Here is a 24750-nt window from a genome sequence, read left to right as displayed (position 1 = left end):
AGAGAGGCATTGGTCATTATGTTACATTTAGATATTTGCTTATCTTTGTTGGTGTCTCTATCACTCTCCCTATAATCAATCTGCTATTGATACTCCAGAGTTTTAGTCACCTGGTCCCTTTCTCAGTCTGGTGGTACCAGCTGAAAAAAAGTTTAGAATGAACAATATATGTTATCTGGCAGGTTAAGCAGAGGGTCTATTGCTCACAAAATTGGCTTGGATTAAAGAAATACACAGCCTCAGTTAAATTTACCAAACTAAATAATTCACATTTAACATGCATTTAGTATTTCATTTTCTAATAGATTTTATTTTATAATTTATATTTAATATAATTTAACATTTTTAAGTCTGAAATGAAAAACTTGATCTTTTAAAGAGACTAGAACTTAATATTTAATTTGTAATGCAAAATTATTTTAAATCTATTAAAATGAATTTTCCTGATGCTTCAGACTGAGTTGTTTCTCAGAGACTCTGCTCTCCCACTGATATGTAAACGACATCCCTGCTTATCTTTCCCATAGAACAAGTACGTGAGAAAGAGAAAAGAAGTGGTAAAGCGTGACTGTCTTTTCTACAGGCATCCTGCAGTTGCTGAATAATGCCATGTAAATGTCAGGAGAAAACCGTAGAGTTCTATCCCAGAAACTTCAGCATTTGGAGAGAGAAAATGGAATATAGCTTTTATGAGGAAGGAGTTTTCATGCTGATCCGTCATTACAGTTCTGAAGGAAGGGGCTGAGCTCTGCAGCCAAGGAAATGTCAGTGCAGGGTTCGCGGGCTGCCCCCATCCACACGGTCCCTCTTTGCAGCATCCACGTGTCAGCCTGGGCCCTGGCTCTGCACGACCTGGCGATGGGCCGAAGTCCATGGAAAAGTAGCCATCCTTTGAGGAAACCCTCCACAGGGTGAGTGGGGCTGGCTACCCAACCACCACTTACATCTCAAAATTAGCCTCAGGAACACTGTCCCTGGAGAACCCCATACCGTACTCCAGCCCCCGGGCTGGGTGTCCCTCCTGTGTGTTCCCATAGAGTAGCCTGTTCACCCCCACGGAGAGCTGTATACACTAGACTCGGATTCTCAAGCTCTGTGCATGCTCTGCTAAAATGCAACTTCACCTGAGGGCTGTTTATGCCCTTAGTGCCTTTTATGATGACAGATGCAGAGGAAGGTTCAACAAATGTTTGCAGGAAAAGACAATTAAGCCTTAGGGTAGAGAAAAGGATAACCACAAGGAGAAAGCTACCTGGGAAGAAATGTGAGCCCTGCATTGAGCTTCACTCAAAAGATGAATTAGCAGGCTGGGAGCCGGGGCTTTGACACCGGGACCCTGGACCCTGCGGAAGGGGCACACCCACCGGCTGGGAGATGCTTATGCAGAGAAACCAGAGGAGGGAGGGAGAGGTTTTGATTGAGCAAGCCTTTTAATGACGTGCCATGTGGATTTGGACAATATGAAGAGGTAGTTTTGCAGCAGGCTTTAATTTTCTTTCTTAATTATTAACATACTTTCTAGATTATTAAAATAATTCATACTTGCTATAAATTTAAAATGTGCATAATCCTCTCTCCAGCTGGAGATGGGAGAAGGAGGTGCTTCGAGCACTGCAGGTTGGGAGCCAGGTATCGCTCCGGGGGCCCCGACGGTGGGCACCCCAGGAGCTTGCCCCTCAAGCACCTCTGTCTCCTTTTGTTGGTGACAGCACACCGATTTTCCTTTGAGACCTCTCTTCTCCCAAGTCTATTGTTGTGACTTACCTGGGACAACAGCCTAATAAAAATCCATGAACGTGACTTGGGCAACCAGCGCATTTCCCATGCCTGAGCCACAATGTCCTGTTGAGAGGTGGACATGCAGCCCAGCTGGAATCGGTCAGAGCTTCTCCTGGTACTTCCGCTGGCACAACTAGGAGAAAGGAGTGCTCCTTCCATCGCCCTTGGGTCTGTGGAGATAGAGGGCTTGAGTTGTCAGGTGTTGCCCCTACAGCACCAACTCACTGAAATGCACCCCCAGCACCAGAAGGAGCTCGGAGGAGGTACCAGGAGCCAGAAGCAGTTCATCCTGTAGCTACAACTGCTTCCTAACTCACCAATGACTTGAAGCAATAAATTCCACATTTTAGCTAAGCCGAAATTAGGGAGCGATTCCTATTTTCTAGGAAAGGCCTCATTTCTTGCCACTTCAGAAATAAACAACGAGGAGAATGTTTTAGAAAATCAAGGGATTTCGATGCCAGTCAGGACGATCCATCTCCAAGTTTAGTCTCGGGAGGTTTTATTTGCTTATCTGTTGGTCTTTATGTTCAGCTAGTTCTGCTCACTTTTTAGCGAAGTAGCTGCTGAGTGTTTAACAAAGGAATGGACACCTTGAGCAAAGCTTGTTTTTAGCTTTTTTTTTCTTTTTTCTCCAACGCTACTTCTCTTAGGGCAGATATGATTAGCAACCATAGCATTAGCTGTAACTCTATCTTTTCTTTCCTTTTAGGTGGGCTAATGGGCAAGGCCATCTCTGGTCTTTGGTAGAAACATCGAGAGGCAAGCTCAGGGTTTGAACAGAGATTTCTTCTCTGCAGGAAACTTTCCAAGCATGTTGCAGTTATTGGAATAACGTGAAATGCATCTTTTTGAGAGAGATGCCCTCAACCACTGGCGATGCTTACAAAAGCTTTCAGTCACAAGTCTTTATTCCTACTTTTCCTAAAAGAAAGGAGCAAATGTCGCTTACAGGATGTGGCCACAAGTCCTGTGGAGCACACTGCTTGAGTTGAGCTCCTGTCACGTACAACCTATTTCTTGCAACAGAGAGTCCCCAAATAATAACCGCTGAAGAGTAAACTGCTAAAGTTTTGTTGTTTGAGGTATGGTTGACAAAAAAAAAAAAATGTTATGTTCATTTCAGAGAAGTGTTTTAATGAAGGGAGGAATTTGGTCAGATTAATACTTTAGAAAGGTCAAGTGGACTTCACAGTGAGGAAGGCTGTTTTAGGAACTAAGAGCTTTTACCCTCATGTAGGCAAGAGATGGTGGTGGCCTTCATCACGTAGGTGCTAAATAGCCTTGGGGAGAAGTAGAAGGTGGGAGAAATATCCCAGCAATACACCTGGATGTCGTCACTGATTGTTTGATAAGAGGGTATGATGGAGAGGAAAATGTCACTGAGAAGACCCAGGATTCTGGCTTGAAAATTGTATGGAGGTTGTTGCTATTTTGAGAGAGAGAGTATAGGAGGACAGAACAGATATTGGAGGTGGAGGGTGGGGAGCAGAGGAAACAAAACATTCAATTTGGGGCATGTTGAATATAAAATTTGAAAAATATCCAAAAAGTCTTGTATAGGTCTGGATCTCAGTAAAGAATTAGGGCCAGAGACACATATTTAGAAGCCATTGCTGTTCTGGTACAGGTCAGAGGTCATAATGGAGAGCCCTTTAATTGATTTACTTTTGGTCAATACTTCCTTTTCTGAGAGTAAGTCACAAACTTTTGGTAAAAACATCAGGTAATTTCACATAAAAGTATTAATTTGGCCATCACTTTTAAAAATGCAAATTAACTGCGAGCATGTGAAGGTGATTTCACAAGAAAACATCATTCTTTTTATTATTATTATTTTTAAAAGCCAGGACCACAGGGTTTATCATTTTTCCTGACAACAATTGGCCAGAGATGGGACAGCCTGCTCTCCATTGGGCCCTTTGTCCAAGAAACCTTGTTTTCTTAAACTTGGCCCTTTTGGTGCTTCATCTTACATCATACATTGATTGCATTTAAGGTAAAAATTGCATTTAATACCCCAAATAAATGTGAGCAAGAAGACAATATTTAAAAGGAAGGGAAAAAGGAAGCTATGTATCTGACCTAGAAAGAGCAAGTAGAAAAATAGAATGAAAACTGAGGCGAGCCAAGTAAAGAGAGTATTTCAAGGAAAAGAGCGTAGCCATGAGTATAAAGGTAAGATAAGGACAATAAAAATGTCCACCAGATAATAAAGAGGGATAGAGTAATAGGCAGCTTAGGTGAAAGCAGTGAAATGAAAGTGTTAGAAATGACAGAATTAAAAAAGTAATCTTTCTTTATGCAAAAGAAAACAGTATTTCATTGGCTTTGAATCTTTTTAATTTTTCTAATAAAACCACTCAAGCATATTAAACATATAACATTTGGTACCTATTCTAGACTTTGTTTCCTCTGCTGTTTCTCCTTTCTACTTAATTTTTAACATTATGTTGTTGGCATTTTTCTCATGTCAACACTTTTCTTTGAAAACACGCTTTCTAGTGGCAGCGCAGCCTACAATCATGGGGATAACTTATGTAGATAACCTCCATTCTTGCACTTTAGATCCCCCCCACCCCTTTTCTTTTGCCAAAGTAATAAATGCCTCAATCAATGGTATAAATAACTCTGTGTGTGTATCTGATTAGGTTTAGATGTAAAATCACTCGATCAAACTGATTTCAGGATAGATTCACTTCGCAGTGCCTGTGATGACCTACTCCACCCTGAGCCATCCATGGGTTTGATGAATTAAATGTATGGTCGTTCTCTTACTTATTGGGTAAATTGACCTTTGGACGACGCACGTTCGAACTGCACTGGTCCACTTGTACGCTTTTATTGTATTTTATGTTTTTGGCTACAAAAAGCTTCACTGTGTGTATTTGGTCCCTGGCTAAGGAGTGGGCTCCAGGGTCATTAGAAAGCTGCCCGGTGGTTGCAGGAGCCCCGACCTTAGAGGGCTGGTGGGCTCTGTCCCTCGGGTGACAGTGGGCCTTGGGACACAGAAGGCCCTGGCAGCCTGCGGGGGACTCCGGGGTGGGTGGCCCCCATCTCTTCCCAGAGCCTCTCCCCTGTTATCCCGGAATGGGGTGCTGACCTCTCTGCATCTCTCTGTCAATATAGGCTGTTTTCTTCTTCCCCGTGGCCAGTCAAGCACCCTCTTTCACTATGCGTCCCATCTGCTGTGAAAGCCAACGGTTGAGTTCTTCATTTCAGTTATTGTTACTTTTCAACTCTAGAATTTCGTTTGATACCTTTATATTTTATTTTTTATAAGAGATGTTATTTATTTATTCATGAGAGACCCAGAGAGAGAGGCAGAGACACAGGCCCAGGGAGAAGCAGGCTCCCTTCAGGGGAGCCCAGTGTGGGACTTGATCCTGGGACCCTGGGGTCATGACCTGAGCCAAAGGCAGACGCTCAACCCCTGAGCCCCCCAGGGGTCCCTCAATTGGTACTTTTTAAAAAATAATTGGCAGTTCTCCACTGAAATTCTCCTTCTTGTCTTCTAGTTTCCCACATGTTAATTTAAATGATTTTAAACGGCATGTCTCATGACTCCGTATCTGAGCTTTTTGAATTATTAGATCTTGGACATTGTGTTTAAAAATACTATAGGGTTCTGGTGGCTTTCCCCACTGACAGGATTGACTTTTACTTTTGTCCCGCAGCTCAAATGGGGCAGATCACCTTCCTGCAATGGGGGCTGAGCTAACTGATCTGGGCCGGGGTGTTCGCAAGGCCTGTCTATTAATAGTCACCCCTGCCTTTTAGCGAGTAGCCCTCAGGGGCCCCAGCTGAACACCCAGGGCACTTACCGGAATCCTTCCTCCCCCTTAGCAGGCCCTTTTTTCCCACCAGAGAGACCGCTAGAAAGTGCTGCTTGGTTTTTGTCAGCTTTTTAGCGATAACTTTCTAACTGGTCTCATACAACCAACCCTGTACTGGTTTTGAATGGGCAAGCCAAACCCTGAAGGGGAAAAGTGGTGCTGAACCACTCATTTCTCTGTTTCCCTGGATGCCTTGTTAGCCCCACTTTCCAATTTTTCTCTCCCTGGCTGTGTGAAACTGCTTAACATTCAACTTCCCTCCCCCTCAGCCATCACTTAGGCTCTGCTCCTGGGCTCCTCTCTTGATGCCAATTATTAATCTACAAATGCAAAGAGATACAGAAGGTTGGGTTCCCCTCCTTGTGTTTCCCTGCCTTTCTGGTCTTGGCCTCTCCAGTCCCACCTGCTCTGATAGCTCTGCGGTGCCTTCAAACAGTGTCAAAAAATCATTCCTTTTCTAGTTGCCCTTTGTTGGAGAGTTGGTCAGATACAAGCTGGTAGTCGGGAGCAGAAGTCCTTGAATATTTTTATTTTGTATATTGATTAATAAGTGCTCTTTATACATCCAGGATGCCAACTCTTAATTTGAAGTATGTGCTTTTCTCCTATTTTGTTAAGGCTTCTTTTTGATTCAGAGACCTATTTCCTAGGTCTATCATCAAATCTATTAGTCTTCTCCTTTAAGACGTCCATTAATACTTAGAAAAGCTTCTTGCCTTGCTCTCTCCAGACATTTTTCTATTTTTTCCTTTTTAAAATTTTTATTTAAATTTAATTTTGTTGCATAGGATTTTAGGGAACTACCTTGTATTCAAAAATTTATTTGACAACTGTTTGTTGCATAGGACATTCTTTTCTACTGCTTTGGAATTTCACCTTTTTCATTTAGTACATTCTTGTTTGCATTCTGCTTTGTTTCTAAGCTCTCATTAAACTAGTTATTATTGCACTTGTAATTTACTGTTTCAGTTGTTCAATTTTATTTTTTTGTGATTTATATTTTTTAAGATTTTATTTATTTGGGAGACAGAGATTGAGCAGGGGAGAGGAGCAGAAGGAGAGGGACAAACAGACTCCCTGCTGAGCAGGAAGCCTGACGAAGTGGGGCTGGATCCCAGGACCTCAGGATCATGACCTGAGCTGAAGGCAGGCATTTAACCAACTGAGCCACCCAGGTGCCCCTCAGTTGTTCAGCTTTATTTATTTTTATTTTATTTTATTTTATTTTATTATTTTATTTTATTTTATTAAGATTTTATTTATTTATTCATGAGAGACATAGAGAGAGGCAGAGACACAGGCAGAGGGAGAAGCAGGCTCCATGCAGGGAGCCCGATTTGGGACTCGATCCCGGGACTCCAGGATCACGCCCTGGGCTGAAGGCAGGCGCTAAACTGCTGAGCCACCCAGGGATCCCAACTGAGTCAATTACTAATGATAAGCCATCCAATGTGACCTTGCTAAAGATTCCTCTGTCTAAACCAGATTTTTTTTTTTTTTAAAGATTTTATTTAAGTTCAGCTTTAGCCATCTATTTTACTACCTGGTGAATCAAGTACCTTTTCATACTTTGTCAGTTTTGTCTTGGCTGTTCTGGTCAGGATTTCCTTGCTTACCAGGTTAGAAGTGATTTCCATCTAGACTAAAGTAGTAACAGCAGAAAAAATAAATAAATAAATAAAAAATAAAGTAGTAACAGTGGAGATACTGAACAAGAGCAGAATGAGTGAGACCAAGTATAGGGCTTGAGGGATTTGGAGGCCAGAAATGGCCTCTCCCATGATGTAGCCTTCAGGTTTGGGAAACTGAGAGAATGTTAGCATAATTAACTAAGATTTATAATTTAAGAGAATCGGGATGTAACAGAAACCAAGGGTCATGTGTTGAAAGACCAGAAGCAGGGGTAGCATAGATAATGGTAAGATATTGGTGATGTTTAAAAAAAAAAAAAAGCTTTACTGGCTGGTAGAAAAGAATGTTGACTTGGGAAAATTAAAAAAAAAAAAAAAGCAAGTGAGGTCAGGTGAAGCAAGTGGAGTAGGTGTGAAATGAAATTTCTCATAGCACCAGTTCCAAAGGATGTATGATTTTTAAGGACCAGACCACACCCAGCAGCCTTTCTTAAACCTGTTCTATGGTGTGAGATGTGCTGTTAGGCTGTAAACAGTATTTGCAGCCAATTTGAAGAGCCTGAGCTCGGGAGGCACACTGATCGAGTTTGAGGAGTTCTGGGGGACAAAATAGTTGCAAGTGAGGGATTAGGAAGCTACTAGTGAAAAACCATTAACATGACCCTGTAAGTAAATTCTCATTTCGCCAAGAAAGAAATGAAGCCACGCAGGTTACTGCAAATGTCAAATATGATCATAAGAGCTGAAAGCGTTTTGCAAGCTCTATACCAACATAGGGCTGTGTTTTTATCTCTTGGTCATTTGTGTGAAGGATACGGTGGAGCTTGGGGAGCCCTGACCCCGTCTGTCTGGGTATCCTCCCTGCAGCCTGAGGCTGCGACAGCTGCTCAACCGAGAGCCAGGAGTCCAATTTATAGGAGAATGTGCAGCTTCTTAGCATCTTTCACTTGTATCCCTACCAACTAGTCTTCCTTTAGTCATCCCTAAAGAGGCTTGGAAAATAGCAGCTTGAGTTGTCTACACTAGGTCTCACCCATTGTTTCAGCTAAAGGCAAGGGGCCGAGAGGGAGGAGATCTTTGAGATCTGTTTCAACGAGGCTCTATTGCTTCCTTTGACTTTGGGCATTTCCCTCTCCCAAAAATTTGGGCCACAGAATCAGACGTGCAGAATTTCAGCCTGGGAACAAATCGTTGGATTCATTGGATTCCTTCTCCTTTTGTTTTTCTTTTCATTTAATCATCGAGCCAAATGAAGAACAGAGAAGACAAGGCTGAAATCACCTTGGTGTGTACACCAAAAGCGGAGCTAGATCCAGGAAACCCAGTTTCCTTACAACAGATTCAGACACTTTCACTATACTGCGGTGATCACTAAATTCATGTTAATTTGCCGGATTAATTTACTGCATCACTTTGCATATTGTGCCCTTCCCCCACCTCCTTTAAGATTCAGCAATATTTCTAATGCAGAAGAATAAAAAGTGGTTTCGATCCTCTCTCCTCAGAGCATCAGATTTCTCAAAAGAGCTGACACAAGGCACTTTTGTAACCAAATTTAATATGAAAGCACTGAGAGTATGCAAATAAGGCATAAAGCCAGACTTTGGAAATGAGCTAAAGACATCAGGAATGAACATGGTGCCATTTTGGAGATGAGCCTCCAGGCCTGTTCTCCTGTTCTTTCCTGGTTCAACAGCCACAAGCAGCCCTACCTCCAAACAGTGTGGCCCGTGCTGTGCATGCACACCTGGCCTCGCCACACACAGAGGGAGCTTTGTATCAACTCTCGTTTTGGTTTTTTTTTTTTTTTGGCATTGTCTGTTCAGACGTGCTTACCACGTTCCCCGCCCCCCCCCATCCTGTTCTGCTTCAGTGTCAGAAGGAAATGAAGCCACAATGAGAACAAAAAGAGCTATCACACCTTTTGTCCCCTGCCTCCTCCTCCCTCCTCACAGTCCTCCCCACATCGAACTACTCCACCCCAGTTGGACTCAAGCGTGACATCCTCACCTGCCTGAAGGAGGAATGATAAGCCAGGACACCTGCCAACAAGTGACCCCCCGACGCCAGAAGCTTCTGTAAGTGCCAGGTCTGCACATGACCCAAGCCAGAGCAATGGCATTGTCCTTGGAAGAGTTCGTACACTCCCTCGACCTCAGGACCCTGCCAAGAGTCCTAGAAGTCCAGTCAGGCATCTATTTTGAAGGTAAGCACCCTCCCATCTCTTGGCTGGCGAGAAAGTGCTTAGAAGACTTGCACTCTTGGGATCTGGAGGGGGGGAAATTTTAATAGAAAATATATGAGTTCCATGGGAAGAAAGGTCATCATCACCCAAGAGAGGAAGTAATTAACTGACGAAGGGCTACGATCCAAGAGTGCTCCAGAGAAGAAGCGAGATAGGATTCTGGGGTAGGTAGGGAAAAGGAATTGAGTGAAGGTTTTTGAGGGTTTTTTTGTAGGCCTTCAAACAGTCTATCATGAATGGTGGATTATTTATCTCTTCTTTGAAATGAGTGATTATTCCAGGAGTGGAAAGTTACTATTCATGTTTATGTTTCCAAAATATAAAAAAATAAAATTTAGTGATCTTTTTAAAGCAATTATTAAAAACACAATGCTAAAAAAATAAAAAAAATAAAAAAAAATAAAAACACAATGCTTAGGACGAAAAACTAAGCAGCCTCTTAATCACTTCACAATATTGCTTATACCATTGTTTCTCTCACTTTTTCTGTAGTGGCCTAAATCCTAATTCCTTAAATAATGATGTTCTTATTTGAAGGTATAAAAATTAGTGTCTACCAATCACAAGATAATTTTTAAGAATCTATGTTGTAAAGTCAGAGTTCAATTAAGATTCTCGAATAATGAGTTAGTGTGTTTTGATGTGACTTACTATGTAAATTCAGTAAGTAAAAGAATGGTAAAGCCTACAAAATATACCCTCGCATCTTTAAGGAGTGAGTTTGAATACACGCAAGACAAAGAGTTATTTTCTAGGAAAATACATTTCTGGTCACAATAGTGGTAGAATTAGATCCAGAAGAACTACTGGGAAATTAAGTCAAAGAGCTGTTGGTAGGCAAATCTTTCCCATTCATAGACAAAGTAATGTTTTAGATATTATATTATGAAATAAAGATTGACAACTGTCACATTTAGTTCAGACACACACACACACACTCACCTGCTGTCATCATCAGCTTAATGCAGAGTTTTGTTTAATTCATTTGTAAATTATGTGAAGTATTTTGAAATCTATACAATATTATGAAATCTGTCTTTGTTCCTAAGCCAGCCCCAAATCATTTTTTATCTCATGGTTTGTGCTTTTGAAGCTTTGCATATGAAATTACAAAGATATTTTTTATTACTGTATATAAACATTACAGTTTTTTATTTCTCACTTAGTCTTTAACCCACTTGGAGGATGCTTCATGATGCAAGGTAGAGGTATCCAATTTTAGATTTTTCCATATAAAAAAACCTGATTTCCCAGGACCATTTACTAAGCTAGTCATCCTTTCCCAATTGTTTTGTGTTGTTACTTTAAATCCTATTTTGTATTCACATCTGGACTAGTCTGTCTCTGAAATATTTCTCCTATTCCACTGCTCTATTTTTTTTTTAGTTGTGCCCAAATCACCCTGTGAGTATAATGCTGGTTCTGGGCTAAATGTTAAAATATATTTCATGTATAGACCAGCCCCTTGTTTTTTACTCCTTTTTTCTAAATCGACTTAGCTATTCATAGACCTTTTAATCAGTTTTCAAAGAAATTAATTAGTTACTTAAGAAATCCTAAAAGAGGGATGCCTGGGTAGCTCAGCAGTTGAAGGTCTGCCTTAGGCTCAGGGCATAACCCCAGGGTCCTAGGATCGAGTCCCACATTGGGCTCCTGGCATGGAACCTGCTTCTCCCTCTACCTGTGTCTCTGCCTCTTGCTCTCTGTGTATCTCATGAATAAATAAATAAAGTATTTTAAAAAAAGAAGAAATCCTACTAGATTTTGCATCAGATTGTAATGAGTTTATAGATTAACTTGAGAAGATTCGGCATTTTTATGTTGCCTTACAAAAGAACATAACATGTCTTTCCACGTGTTCTGATCATCTTCATTCTTTAATACTTTACTACTATGTTATACTTCAAATAAGAGACAGGAGTGTACATCTTGATGAATTTTCACAAAATAAACACATTTATATGTCACAAGTCACAAAATAGAAAATTACAAATATTATTCTGAAAGCCCTAGTTTGTGCCCTTTCTCAATTATTATCCACCAGCTTCCCCAAAAGTAACCATTATCCTGACTTTTGTCCATTTATGAACTTTATATAAATGAAAAATGGGGCAGCCCAGGTGGCTCAGCGGTTTAGTGCTGCCTTCGGCCCAGGGTGTGATCCTGGAGACCCCGGATCGAGTCCCGTGTCGGGCTCCCTGCATGGAGCCTGCTTCTCCCTCTGCCTGTGTCTCTGCCTCTCTCTCTCTCATGAATAAATAAATAAAATCTTTTAAAAAAATGAAAAATGATAGTATGTATTCTTTTCGGGTTGGCATATATGTTCAACATTACCTTTGTAAAATTAATCCACGATGTTCTATATAGCTTATTCCTTTCAGTGTGTATGATAGTCTCTTGGTTAACCATATCACAATTTATTTATCCATCCTATTGCTAATGGGCATTTGGATTATTTCCAGTTTGGAGCTGTTCCTAGTAACGTTGTCAGGAACATTCTTGTACGAGTATGTTCACACGTATATACATGTATGTTCACATTTCTGTGCATTTAGTTGGGTATATAAATAAGTGGAATTGCCATGTCATGTGGTACATGTATGTTCAGCCTTGATAGATAATGTTAAACAAGTTTTCAAAGTAGTTATACGAATTTGCATTCCCACCAGCAGTGTATGTATGGGAATCCCAATTGATCCATGTCTTTGGCAGTACTTGATGTTATTGGTCTTCATAATTGCAGTTATTCTGGTTGGAGTATAATGGTTTGCTCATGGTTTTAGTTTGCATCTCCCTAGTGACTAATGGGGTTGGGCACCTTTTCTGTGTTTATTGGCCTTTTGGAAATGCTACTTTATTTATTTTTTAAGGATTTTATTTTTATGTAATCTCTAAACACAGCATGGGACTCAGACTCACAAATTCAATATCAGGAGTCACATGCTCTACTGACTGAGCCAGGTGCCCCAGAAATGCTATTTTATGAAGAGATTGTTCGTGTCTCTTGCTAATTTCTTTATTGGGTTTTATAAATTCTTATTATTGATTAGACTATATATATGTGTGTGTGTGTGTGTGTGTGTGTGTGTATAGTACTGATCTTTTGTCAGTTACTTATATTGCACATATCCTCTCTTCTAGACTCACATTTCATTTTTTAAATGGCAACTTTTGATGATGGAAGTTTTAAATTTTAGTGTTAGTGTAGTTAATTTATAACTATTTTCCTTTTTGTGGGTTGTCAAAGAGATTTTCTTTATCCTAAATTCATGAAGATATTCTTTTAGCATCTACTCCATTGGTAGAGATCTGCAGTCTACCAGAATTGATTTGTTGTTGTTGTTGTTGTTGTTGTTGTTGTTGTTGAGATCAGGGTTTATTTTTTTCTTCTATGGAACCAATTGGTGAAGTAACTTTGACTGAAAAACTACCTTTTTCCTACTGCCTTACTGCATTACATTAGTAATAGACAGTGTCCATACATGTGTGGGTCTCTTTCCATTCTATTCTGTCCATTCAACTAATTACTATCCTTACATTAATTTTACCTTCTTAATTAATACAGGTTTGGAACAATATACAATTTATATTATATATGATAATGATATGATAATGATGATGCTGCAAAAGCTGTGGTTCTAAAACTTGGTTGCACATGAAACACCTGGGAAATATAAAAAATATTGATGCTGGGTCTCTCCTCAAAGATAAGGATTTAATTATGTAAGAGATAAGTTATCACCATCAGGTTTTGAAAAATCTCCCTGATGATTATAACATGCAGCCAAATTTGAGAATTATACTGTAGAATAAGTTCTTCCAATTTACTATTCTCCCTCAAGTTGGGCAGTTTGAATTTTCATATACATTTTATAATTAACTTATGAACTTCCATAAAAGTTCTTTTGGCATTTTGCTCTTGGTTTAGAGAGAATTAGCATCACTTTACATCAAGTGTTCTGATCCATAAATCTGAGATAGCTACCTAGTTATTATATAGATCTCTTCATTTTATGGCTTTTCTTGTGTGGCTTTCTTGTACTTCCTTTTTTCTTAATTTAATTTTTTTCATTCCATTATAAATAGTACCTTTTGAAACTTTCATTTTTTTGTTGTTTTTGTTGAATTCTAAAAATAATATCTTTAGATTATTTTGTATTTGCTTTGTATGCATTCATGTGCTCTATGAATATTGATGGATCTCATTTCTTCTTTCCAATTATTGTATTTTTTTCTTCAGTAAAAAAACTGACTAGTGCTTCTACTATAGTACTGAATAGGAGTAATGATAAAAGGCCTCCCTATCTCATTCACAACCAGAGAGAAGATTTCAATAATTCATTTTGAAGTATGTTTGTTTTAAGTTAAAGAAATTTCTAACTTTCTAATAATAGCTTTTTTAAAATCATGAATGTATGTTTATCACTTATTCTTTCTGTGACTTTTGTGATGATTATATTTTTTCATATTGATTGATTTTTAAAATGCTGAATAAGCCTTTTCCCTATGGAATAGAACCAATTTGGGATCACTAAATATGGTTTACTAATTCTTATTCTTTTAAGATTTTGTATCTCTCTTAGGGAATGAAATTGGCATATAATTTTTATTTCTTCTAATGTCCTAGCCATATTTTTGTACTGAGTTATGTTAAACTTAATATAACTTTATGGCTAGAGTCTTTTTCTTCTAAAGTCATATTCTTATAAAAATATGCGAATTTAGAGTTACTTCTCATTTAAATATTTAGTAGACTTCCAAATGAAACCATTTCAAGCTGGTATTTCTAACATAGAGATCTTTTTAATTTGACTTCAGATTTTTAAACAGTAAGGTCTTATCTATGAGCATAGTTTTTCTCTCATTAAAACAAAAACAGAAAACCTATCTTCTAGACTAGATATTAGAGTTCAATAAAATGTCTCCTAGACTAGTTCCTAGAATGCACACACATACATGTGTATATATATATATAGTTACAATTGTATTTCTTCTGTTTTCTCATTGGGGGTCACTGAGGTAGAGGAATGCAAGTAAATATCAACAATGCTGATGAACTCATACTAATTCTAATAGCTTACATTTTTTATTTCATTAGTTTCCTATAACCAATAGATATTGATATTATTAGAAAGTTTCAAGAGTTGGATCTCTTTCCTACTATGTTTACAACTTTTTCTTCCCTATCTTTATAATGTAGGCCTGGCCTCCAGTGCTATATAAGCAGTAATGGAAATCCTTGTCGAATTCCTAATCATAAAGGAAATGCATCAAAAATTCCTTTCAGCTCAGGGCGTGATTCCAGAGTTCTGGGATCCAGTCCCACATCAGGCTCCCTGCATGGAGCCCGCTTCTCCCTCTGCCTATGTCTCTGCCTCTCTTTCTCTGTGTCTCTCATGAATAAATAAATCTTTTAAAAAAATTCTTTAAGTGTGATATTCTAAAATCGGTATTTAACCTCCACTAAATTAAGAAGGTTTTCATTCATTCCTTACTTTCTAGGTGTTTTCATAATAAATAGGTATTGAACTCAATTTTTCCCTCATTGATTAAGATAATACTGTACTTTGATTTTTTTTAGTCTGTTAATGTACATTACCTTTAAAGAATTTTTGAGTTGAGGGGAGCTTAAGTGGCTCAGTCAATTAAGTGTCCGACTCTTGGTTTTGACTCAGGTCATGAGCTCAGAGTTCTCGAAACGAGTCAGTCAGGGGTCTACTGGAAGATATTCTCTCTCTGCCCCTGCCCTGTCACTTACACACTCCTACATCTGCACTCTCTCTCTCTCTCAAAACTAAATACATAAATCTTTTTTAAAAAAGAATTTTTGAGTTGAAGAATCCTTTCATGTTATATATACATTTTCAAAATACAGTGTAGAAGTTTGATAATGTATTTAAGATTTTTGCATTTAATAATATTTGGTGGGGTTTTTTTTTAAAGATTTGATTTATTTATTCATGAGAGACAGAGAGGCAGAGACACAGACAGAGGGAGAAGCAGGATCCCTGCAGGGAGCCTGATGCGGGAGTCAATTCCAGGACCCCAGGATCATGACCTGAGCCAAAGGCAGACATCCAACCACTGAGCCACCCAGGAGCCCTTCATATTTGACATGAGCCAATAAATTCATCTGTTTTCGATTTGAGGCAACACTAGCTTCCTAAAACTAGCTATAGAGATTTTTGTTGTTTTCTATTTTCTGGGTAATTTGCAAAAAAAAAAAAAAAAAAAAAAAAAGAGGTTTAAATTCTTCCTTAAAATTTAGACGAATTCTCTTATAAGAACTACTGACTGACCACAGAATTTTTTGGGAGGAAAATCAGAATTTGATTTTGTTAATATGCCCTCCTTTTTTGCTTTTTTCATTGATTCCTGACTTGATTTTCATTATTTTCTTTCATTTTTCTGTTTGTTCCCTTGCTTATTATGTCTAGTATCCTAGGTTGAATCAGTAGTCATTTTAGAACATTTCTTGATTCTCTTGATTATACTTTAAAACTGTAATTTTTCTTCTAAGTACTTCTTTAAATGTTTCTAGTGATTTTTGTCAGGTAGTGTTCTATTATGAGGTTCACAGTACAGTTTATTCCTTTTCAATCTAATGACTATTTTATCTATTTACTGATACTATGGGATTTTCTTTATGTATTCCTTTGCTTTTAATTAGTAATTTTATTGTATGTTGTTAGAAAGCAATAGTCTGTATTATGTTGGGGGTTTTTTGGAATTGATGAAGGCTTCCGTTACTTTATTGTATGAAATATATCCTACTTTGGAAATATTTCACATGTGCTCAACGAAAGCATATGTTTTGTTGTTTGGTATAACATTGCTCCATATATACCAAGTAGCTTGAGTTTTTAATTGTTTTGTCCCAATCTCGCTCTCACTGCTTATTTTTCATCTGCTTTACCTATCATTTGCTGAGAGGATTATATAAAAGAAATCCTTCAGGGATCCCTGGGTGGCGCAGCGGTTTGGCGCCTGCCTTTGGCCCAGGGCGCGATCCTGGAGACCCGGGATCGAATCCCACATCGGGCTCCCGGTGCATGGAGCCTGCTTCTCCCTCTGCCTGTGTCTCTGCCTCTCTCTCTCTCTCTCTCTGTGACTATCATAAATAAATAAAAATTTAAAAAATAAATAAATAAATAAAAGAAATCCTTCAACAGTTGTTCACTTATCTAGTTTATTCCTCATTTCTGTCTTTTGTTTTTGAAGTTGTTTCATGTTAATGAGGGTTATATATTCTTACCCTATTTTTATCATCTTTTTTCTTATATTTTTTATTAAGTTCTATTTTGTTGGATAATATTATTACTTCTCTAGTTTTCTTGTGAACTATCTTTTTCTAAGCATCTACTTTGAATATTTTAGTGTCTTTTGTTTTTAGTGCAAGGAAATACATTCTTTTTTTTTTTTTTTTGAAACATATTCTTTATCTTCTTTTTGCTTCTGCTAATAGTATAGAAAGTAGAACCAGATTTTGCCCATCTTATGGTCATGACTCCATGAGAGGAGATTTGGGGGGAAGGAAGGTTTGAGGGAAATTGAGAAAGGCTGACATGAAGTTCACTCTTACTGGTTTGAATGCTCCCAACTTAACACAGGAATAATAGGCAGGATGATACTCTAATAACATGTTGCTCAAGAACTTATAAATAGCCTTACTGATATGAAACATAAAACTGTGGATTAAAGCTCAAGATTGTGCCTCCTAGCTGTTAAAAATGAGAGATGATTTCATGGTCAACTTACAGCATTTGACATTTGCTATGTCCCTCTCTTAAGAAAAATAGGCTTCATCATAACCCTGGAGATTGATATGTAGATTAATTAAGCTGTTGTATGTAAAATATTTAGCAAAATGACTGGCCTGTAGAAATCTTATAGGAAATCCTAACCATTATTATTATTACCATAATGTTGGTATATAATGAGGAACACTGATCAACAATTTCTAAAAAAATAAAATAAAACTAATTTGAATTCCACTGCTGTTACATGTACATACATAAATTAAATATGGAGAAAAAAACATTAAAAGTTAAAACATTAGCAATAAAAACACTCAGAGAAACCGTAGAAGAATATATTTAACTAGGGGTTTTAAAAAAATGAAAAAATGAACTTGTAGAGTAGAAAACTTTCTTATTGAAAAATACATAAATGTGCATAAAATCATTAATAACAATAAATATAAAAGAATAAAAATTTTAAAATGGGAGAAATATATAAAAGACAATTCACATGCTAGAAATCATATAAACATTTTGAATTTATTAATTTATTATTATAAATTATATAATAATATAAATATATTATTATTTATTAATTTATTAATTTATTTATAAATGCAATTAAGTAATAAATCATTCTTAATCCTCCTGGATCACAGATATTAAAAAGATTCACAAAACCTGTAGTCATGAATGTACAGAAATAAGAGAAGGCATGATCAGTGGGTATGTAAACCATTATAGACTTTCTAGGAATCAGTTGAGCAATATGCATCAACATATAATGTGAATTATAGTGGGGAAAAACACAAAGCCCCTATCCTATTGGAGCCTCTATTTGGGACAAATGACAAACAAATGCAAGATTTAAAATATATACAAGGGCCATAAAAGACTAAGTAGATAGAAAGTAAACTGAGGCGGATAGGAAGGGATGATTTTTTTTTTTTTTTTTTTTGGTAGAGTGATTAAGGCAGGTATCTCTGATGAGATGAAATTTGAGCAGGGACCAGAGTAAACTGAGGAAATGAGCCCTTGCACATATCTGGGAGAACATTTCTGCAGAGACTGAGCACATGTAAACCACATAACGGCTTTCTTCATCTAATTGAGAAACTCCGAGGAAGCCAGTGAAAATGAAGCAGAGCAACGAGGGGAGGATGCTGGGAGATGCGGCTGAGGACGTGGGGAGGCACCAGTTCTGCAGGCTCTGAAGGCCCTGCTATCCTTAACCTTCTTCAGGGTGAGGAAGCGGAGGGCGGGGGGGCTGTATATAAGGTGGTCAGGGAAGGCCACTCTACACAGCTGATTTAGGAGCAGAGGCTCGGTGTTGAGAAGCAATTAGCCAAGAACAGATCTGGGAGATGAGGGTTCCAGACAGAGTGAAAAGCTCGTGTAAACATCTAGAGACCAAAAAGAGCTTGATCTGTCTGAGGAAGAGAAAATTATTCCTGTCACCCCCAACATATAGAAGAAAGCAGAAAGGAAAGTGATAAGAGAAGATAGATGTGCATTCGACAGAGTGGTTGTGGAGACCAGGGGAAGGGACCTTCCATGCCGGATACAGCAGGTCTGTATTGGTCACGTGAAATAGAAATATCTGGTATTTATCCAAGCAGCAATTTCAAGTAGAGAATTGAAAAACCAGTTTTGGCTGCAGAGGGAGCTCACGGCTGGAATGCCCCATCTGTGACCTAATTGATCAGGACTTTATTTGATCATAAACTTCATCAGTTAAAAAAAAAATGAGCACGTATCCTTATGATATGTATTTCTTTATTGCTATTGATGGCCATTCCAAAACACACACAGAAATAAAAATTGTAAGAGAATAAAGTGAGGATCAAATTGACAATATGCAGTATATATCATACATACTTAGAGCAGATTTTCCTTCAGGTTGGTGGCTATCAATCTATATGTGAAATAATCTTCATAAATCTGATTTTGGCAGTTTCTTTAGATAGCAACTGTATGAAGCTGATGACAGGTTTGTACTAGGAATAGATGTGTCACTCTGCCATTTTCTTCTTCGTAGGCTCTTCAGTCTTCAATTCTCAAGTGTCTTTGTGAGCATCTTGCAAAGTTATTGTCTATTTCGTGAGAGCATCGTTAAAATCAGATTATAACAATTCTTAAATCAACTTAACTTGATGCATATAAAATTCATTGTATGGAAGTAATGCAAGTAAATGAATGATTAGGACAATTTTTTTAAAATTTTAATTCCAGTATAGTTAACATACAATGTTATATTAGTTTCAGGTGTACCATATAGTGATTCAACAGTTTCCTATATTACTCAGTGTTCATCAAGATAAGTGTGCTCTTAATCTCCATCACCTATTTCACCCATCCCCCCACCCACCACCCTTCTGATAACCATCAGTTTTGTTCTCTAGAGTTAAGAGTCTGTTTTTTGGTTTGTCTCTCTGTCTCTCTTTTTTTCCCCTTTGTTCATTTGTTCTGTTTCTTAAATTCCACATGTGAGTGAAATCATACGGTATTTGCCTTTCTCTGATTGACTTATTTCACTTAGTGTTATACTCTCTAGATCCATCCACGTTGTTGCAATAGTATCCCATTGTATATATACCACATCTTGTTTAAAAGTTATCTAGGGATCCATGGGTGGCGCAGCGGTTTGGCGCCTGCCTTTGGCCCAGGGCGCGATCCTGGAGACCCGGGATCGAATCCCACGTCGGGCTCCCGGTGCATGGAGCCTGCTTCTCCCTCTGCCTGTGTCTCTGCCTCTCTCTTTCTCTCTGTGACTATCATAAATGAATAAAAATTTTAAAAAAATAAATAAAAAAATAAATAAAAGTTATCTAGCTAAATTTGGGGGATCAGATGAAAGGAGGAACCCTGCTCTTCCACCATTTTGCCTCTCTCTACCATATTCATCTATTGATGGACACTTGGGCTGTTTCCATAGCTTGGCCATTGTAAATAATGCTGCTTTAAACATAGGGCTGCATATATAACCCTTCAAGTAAGTGTTTTTGTATTCTTTAGCTTAATACCCAGTAGTGCAATTACTGGATCATAGGGTAGTTCTATTTTTAACTTTTTGAGGACCCTCCACACTGTTTTCCACCGTGGCTGCACCAGTTTTCATTCTCACCAAAGGTGAACAAAGATTCTTTTTTCTTGATTAGGACAATTCTTTTAGCGCTCATTTTTTTGAATTCCCAATCTGATTCAGTATAATGTAGACTATATATGCCATGTGACCCTCTGATGTAGGAATAAATTAGGATTTCTTAATAGTAATTATTAGTAAGTTTGAAATTAAATATTACAGGGATGTCTGGCTGGCTCAAGTGGAAAAGCATGCAACCCATGGTCTCAAGTTGCAAGTTCGAGCTCCATGTTGGCTATAGAGATTACTTAAATAAATAAAACTTGAAAAAAACTAAAATTAAATTTCAGAAAACATTTACATTAACTAATAGTAGAGCTTAATTTTCTTTTTTTTAATTTTTATTTATTTATTTATTTATTTTAATTTATTTTTTATTGGTGTTCAATTTACTAACATACAGAATAGCCCCCAGTGCCCGTCACCCATTCACTCCCACCCCCCGCCCTCCTCCCCTTCCACCACCCCTAGTTCGTTTCCCAGAGTTAGCAGTCTTTACGTTCTGTCTCCCTTTCTGATATTTCCCACACATTTCTTCCCCCTTCCCTTATATTCCCTTTCACTATTATTTATATTCCCCAAATGAATGAGAACATATAATGTTTGTCCTTCTCCGACTGGCTTACTTCACTCAGCATAATACCCTCCAGTTCCATCCACGTTGAAGCAAATGGTGGGTATTTGTCATTTCTAATAGCTGAGTAATATTCCATTGTATACATAAACCACATCTTCTTTATCCATTCATCTTTCGATGGACACCGAGGCTCCTTCCACAGTTTGGCTATCATGGCCATTGCTGCTATAAACATCGGGGTGCAGGTGTCCCGGCGTTTCATTGCATTTGTCTCTTTGGGGTAAATCCCCAACATTTTTATTTATTTATGATAGTCACAGAGAGAGAGAGAGAGGCAGAGACATAGGCAGAGGGAGAAGCAGGCTCCATGCACCGGGAGCCCGATGTGGGATTTGATCCCGGGTCTCCAGGATCGCGCCCTGGGCCAAAGGCAGGTGCCAAACCACTGCGCCACCCAGGGATCCCTTAATTTTCTTATTTTATGTAGAAATGAACATGAATTGAAGCTCATATTTTCTTCTCTTATCTCACATCTGATAATACCTTATGGAACATGTAGCCGACTTTAGAGATCTGTGTTAGGAGATAACATAATTACCATCACAAATCCCAGATTAAAGCAGTAGGTAAGCCAGTTCGTGAATAATTATAATTGTAGATAACTTGACCTGTGTCATCATATCATGTTCAATTCTTTGAAAGAATAGTTTATCACCAAGGAACAAATTTGAAGAATAAAAAAAAAAAACACTAGTGTTCATTTATTCTCATTTTCCCTTTGGAGTACCTCATAGGATTGCAATTCCTGATTTTTGTAGCCACAGGCCTTTCGTTAGCCAATGGAATGAGAATAGAAGTAATGTGTACCATTTGGAGGGAAGCGTTTTATGAACCAGTTCATGATTTAACACATTTTATCATGGTAGATCATGTCAACATGGAGCCTTGGACATTTTAGGTTCCTAAATGACTGCAATTATTAGATAATTTGCCTTCCTCTAACTGTAGTGGACAAGTAGTGTAATAAGAAATATACCTTTATTGTTGAAATCTCTAAGACTTTGAGACTATTTGTCTTATGAGCATAACCTTGACTTTCCTGATCGATACAGGTTATGTTTATTATGATTAGAACTGTACTTATTATCAGTTAAAATAATTAGACATAGAGACATACACTGGAGAGTCCTGTAATGCCAGGAAGGTTACTTGGTAATAATGCTACTGCATGTTCATGGGAAAGTGAATTCACTGCTCTGTGGTCAGGAAACACTACCTGTTGCTTCTTTAACTACTCTCCATATTGCTAACATTACCGTTTATCACCGTTCACTTCACATATGTAACCATTTTGACTTAAAAGTTTGGCAAAACAGAAAGTTTGTTTGCATTATGATCATGTTCTAGTGAACTGGATTTTGAAACACTTCTTTTTCTGCTTTACAGAAATAGTGCACACATGTGGCTAGCGAATTGGAAAATGCAGAAACGCAAAATTATCAATGACTTCATCAAACAGAAAAATACTATTAATATTTTGATGTATTCTCTTCTAATTTTTATGAAATTCTGAGTTAACTTTTTAAAAAGAGAAAAATTGATGCCAAAATTCCTTTCCCCATATTTTGTTCCCCACCACCCCCCTCAACCTCCTACCCCCTTGGTTCAAGCCACCATAGCTTATTGACAGGATTATCAAAATATACACCTAATTGGCCTCCATGTTTCTACTCTTTCATACCTAAAATTTATTGTCAGCATAACATCCAGAGTCACCCTGTGAAGTCGTACATCTGATTATGCCACTCTGTTGAAAAGCTTCCGGTGGCTCTCCATTTTTCCTTAAAATAAAAACTTTACAGTGGGTAACAAGGCCCTGTATTTGTTTATCCTTGCTCCCATTATTTAACTGAGTTCTTTGTTTACCAGTCTTCTCCTTCCAGCCACATCAGCTTCTTCACTATTCCTCAAACTTGAGGGTATGCTCCTGACATAGAGCTTTGCTCATGCTTTTCCCGTGGGCTGGCAAGTTCTTCTACCAGAGGTCATCTCGGCTAACTCCTTTATCTGTGAGACTTACCCTGCTCACCCTATATGATACTGCAAATTTTCTACCTTGCTCCCCTATACTCCCTTCTTATGTTTTTCGTTTTATTTGTAGCAAAACACCTATCTCTTTCTTACGTTCCTATGTAAGTTATTTGTTGTTTGTTTTTCTGTCTTTTTCTACGAGGTTTTTCTCACAGTTTATTTGAGGTATAATATTCTAAACTGTAAAATTCACCCATTGTAAGTGTACAATTAAATGATTTTTGGTAACATAGAGTTGTGCAGCCACCACCGATGGTAGGACATTTCCATCTCCTCAAAGAAGTCTCTTGGCCAGTAACTGTAACTTGCATTTCCAGCCCCAGGCAACCATTGATCTGCTTTGTGTCTATAAATTTGCCCTTCCTTGACATTTCGTATAAAATAAATCATATAATATACAGTCTTTTGCATCTGGCTCTTTTTACTTAGCATAATGTGTTTTTGAGGTTCATCCATGTTGTAGCATGTGTAGGTATTTTGCTCCTTTTTATTGCTAAATAGTATTTTATTGTGTGGATATACTAACTTTGTTGATCCAACACCAGTTAAAGGACACTTGTATTATTCCCTTCTGGGGATATTATAAATAATGTATCATTTTACATTTACATTTAGAATGTGTTATGATTTTAGTTTCTCCAAATCCTTACTGAAACTTGGTATAGTCTTTTACATTATGCTCAATAGTATCTCATTGCATTTTTAATTTGAGTTTTCTTATGACAAATGGTGTTGAACATTTTTTTCCTGCGCTTAATAGCAACTTGTCCTTCTCTAAAAATGAAATATCTCTTTAAATTGTTTGCCCATCTTTGTTTGTCTTCTTGTTACTGAGTTATAAAAATTATTTCTGTATTCTGATATACAATTGCAAATATTTTCTTTCCTTCTGTGGTTTGTCTTTCCATTTTCTTAATGTTATCTTTTGAAGCAAAAAGATTTTAAATGTTTACGGAGTCTAATTTATCAATTTTTTTTCTTTAAGGCTCCTGCTTTTATTCTCATGTTACTAACCTAAGATCACAAAAGTTTCTTCCTGTGCTTTGTGTTGGGGGAGTTCCCCAGATAACCCCTGGCTCTGATGATTTTTTAGAAATACAGAGCGCGGTAAAGCTGTTATACTCAGAGTTGTGGCAGATTGCAGGGAAGGGATACAGATTAAAGTCAGCAAAGGAAAAGGCTTGTAGGGCACCAGTTGTCCTCTCCTAGTGGAGATAATATGGAGTATGCTTAATTCTCTTAGCACTAATATGTCACAACGCAAAGTACTTGTAATTTAGGGAAATTCATCTGTGCCTTCGTGTCTTGGGTTCTTACTGGAGCTGTAACACAGGCATGGAGTATTTGTGTAACAGACTTTTAGTGACTGAGTCTCCAGCCTCTCCAGAGGTCAAGTGATACAGTCCAATCCAGGACTCATGTGAATAAAAACAGGCATTCACCATAAAATCACATTGTTATCATACACTATCTGGTCTAGTCCAAGAACCCAGATATACAGAAATACTGTTTTCTAGCAAGGCATTCCAAGGAGTTAGGTGTTAGCTCTTAGAAGTCTGTCAAAGAGCTAGTCCTTTCTTCAGAATGTGAGGGTTTGATCATTCCAACACTTTACTGCATAGTTTTAGAAGAATTTTATCTCTTATCTTTACATCTAAAATCTAGTTGAGTTAGCCAGAATTTTTTAAGGCCTTAAATTCAAGTTACAGA

General features: G+C 37.9%; 1 protein-coding gene across 1 annotated transcript in view; it reads left to right on the top strand.

Moving 5' to 3' along the window:
- The first annotated feature begins 9149 nt into the window (after positions 1-9149).
- Positions 9150-24750, top strand: part of THEMIS (thymocyte selection associated) — a 176624-nt gene continuing 161023 nt past the window's right edge. The window contains exon 1 of the mRNA XM_077902634.1: positions 9150-9452. Within this exon, the coding sequence (XP_077758760.1) occupies positions 9344-9452 (109 nt within the window). The 5' untranslated portion in view covers positions 9150-9343. The remainder of the gene's footprint in view (positions 9453-24750) is intronic.

The sequence above is a fragment of the Canis aureus genome, chromosome 1 (assembly GCF_053574225.1).
Source record: "Canis aureus isolate CA01 chromosome 1, VMU_Caureus_v.1.0, whole genome shotgun sequence".
Classification (NCBI taxonomy): Eukaryota; Metazoa; Chordata; class Mammalia; order Carnivora; family Canidae; genus Canis; species Canis aureus.
Note: the sequence above shows the minus strand (reverse complement) of the source record. Positions and strands in the feature narration are given on the sequence as shown.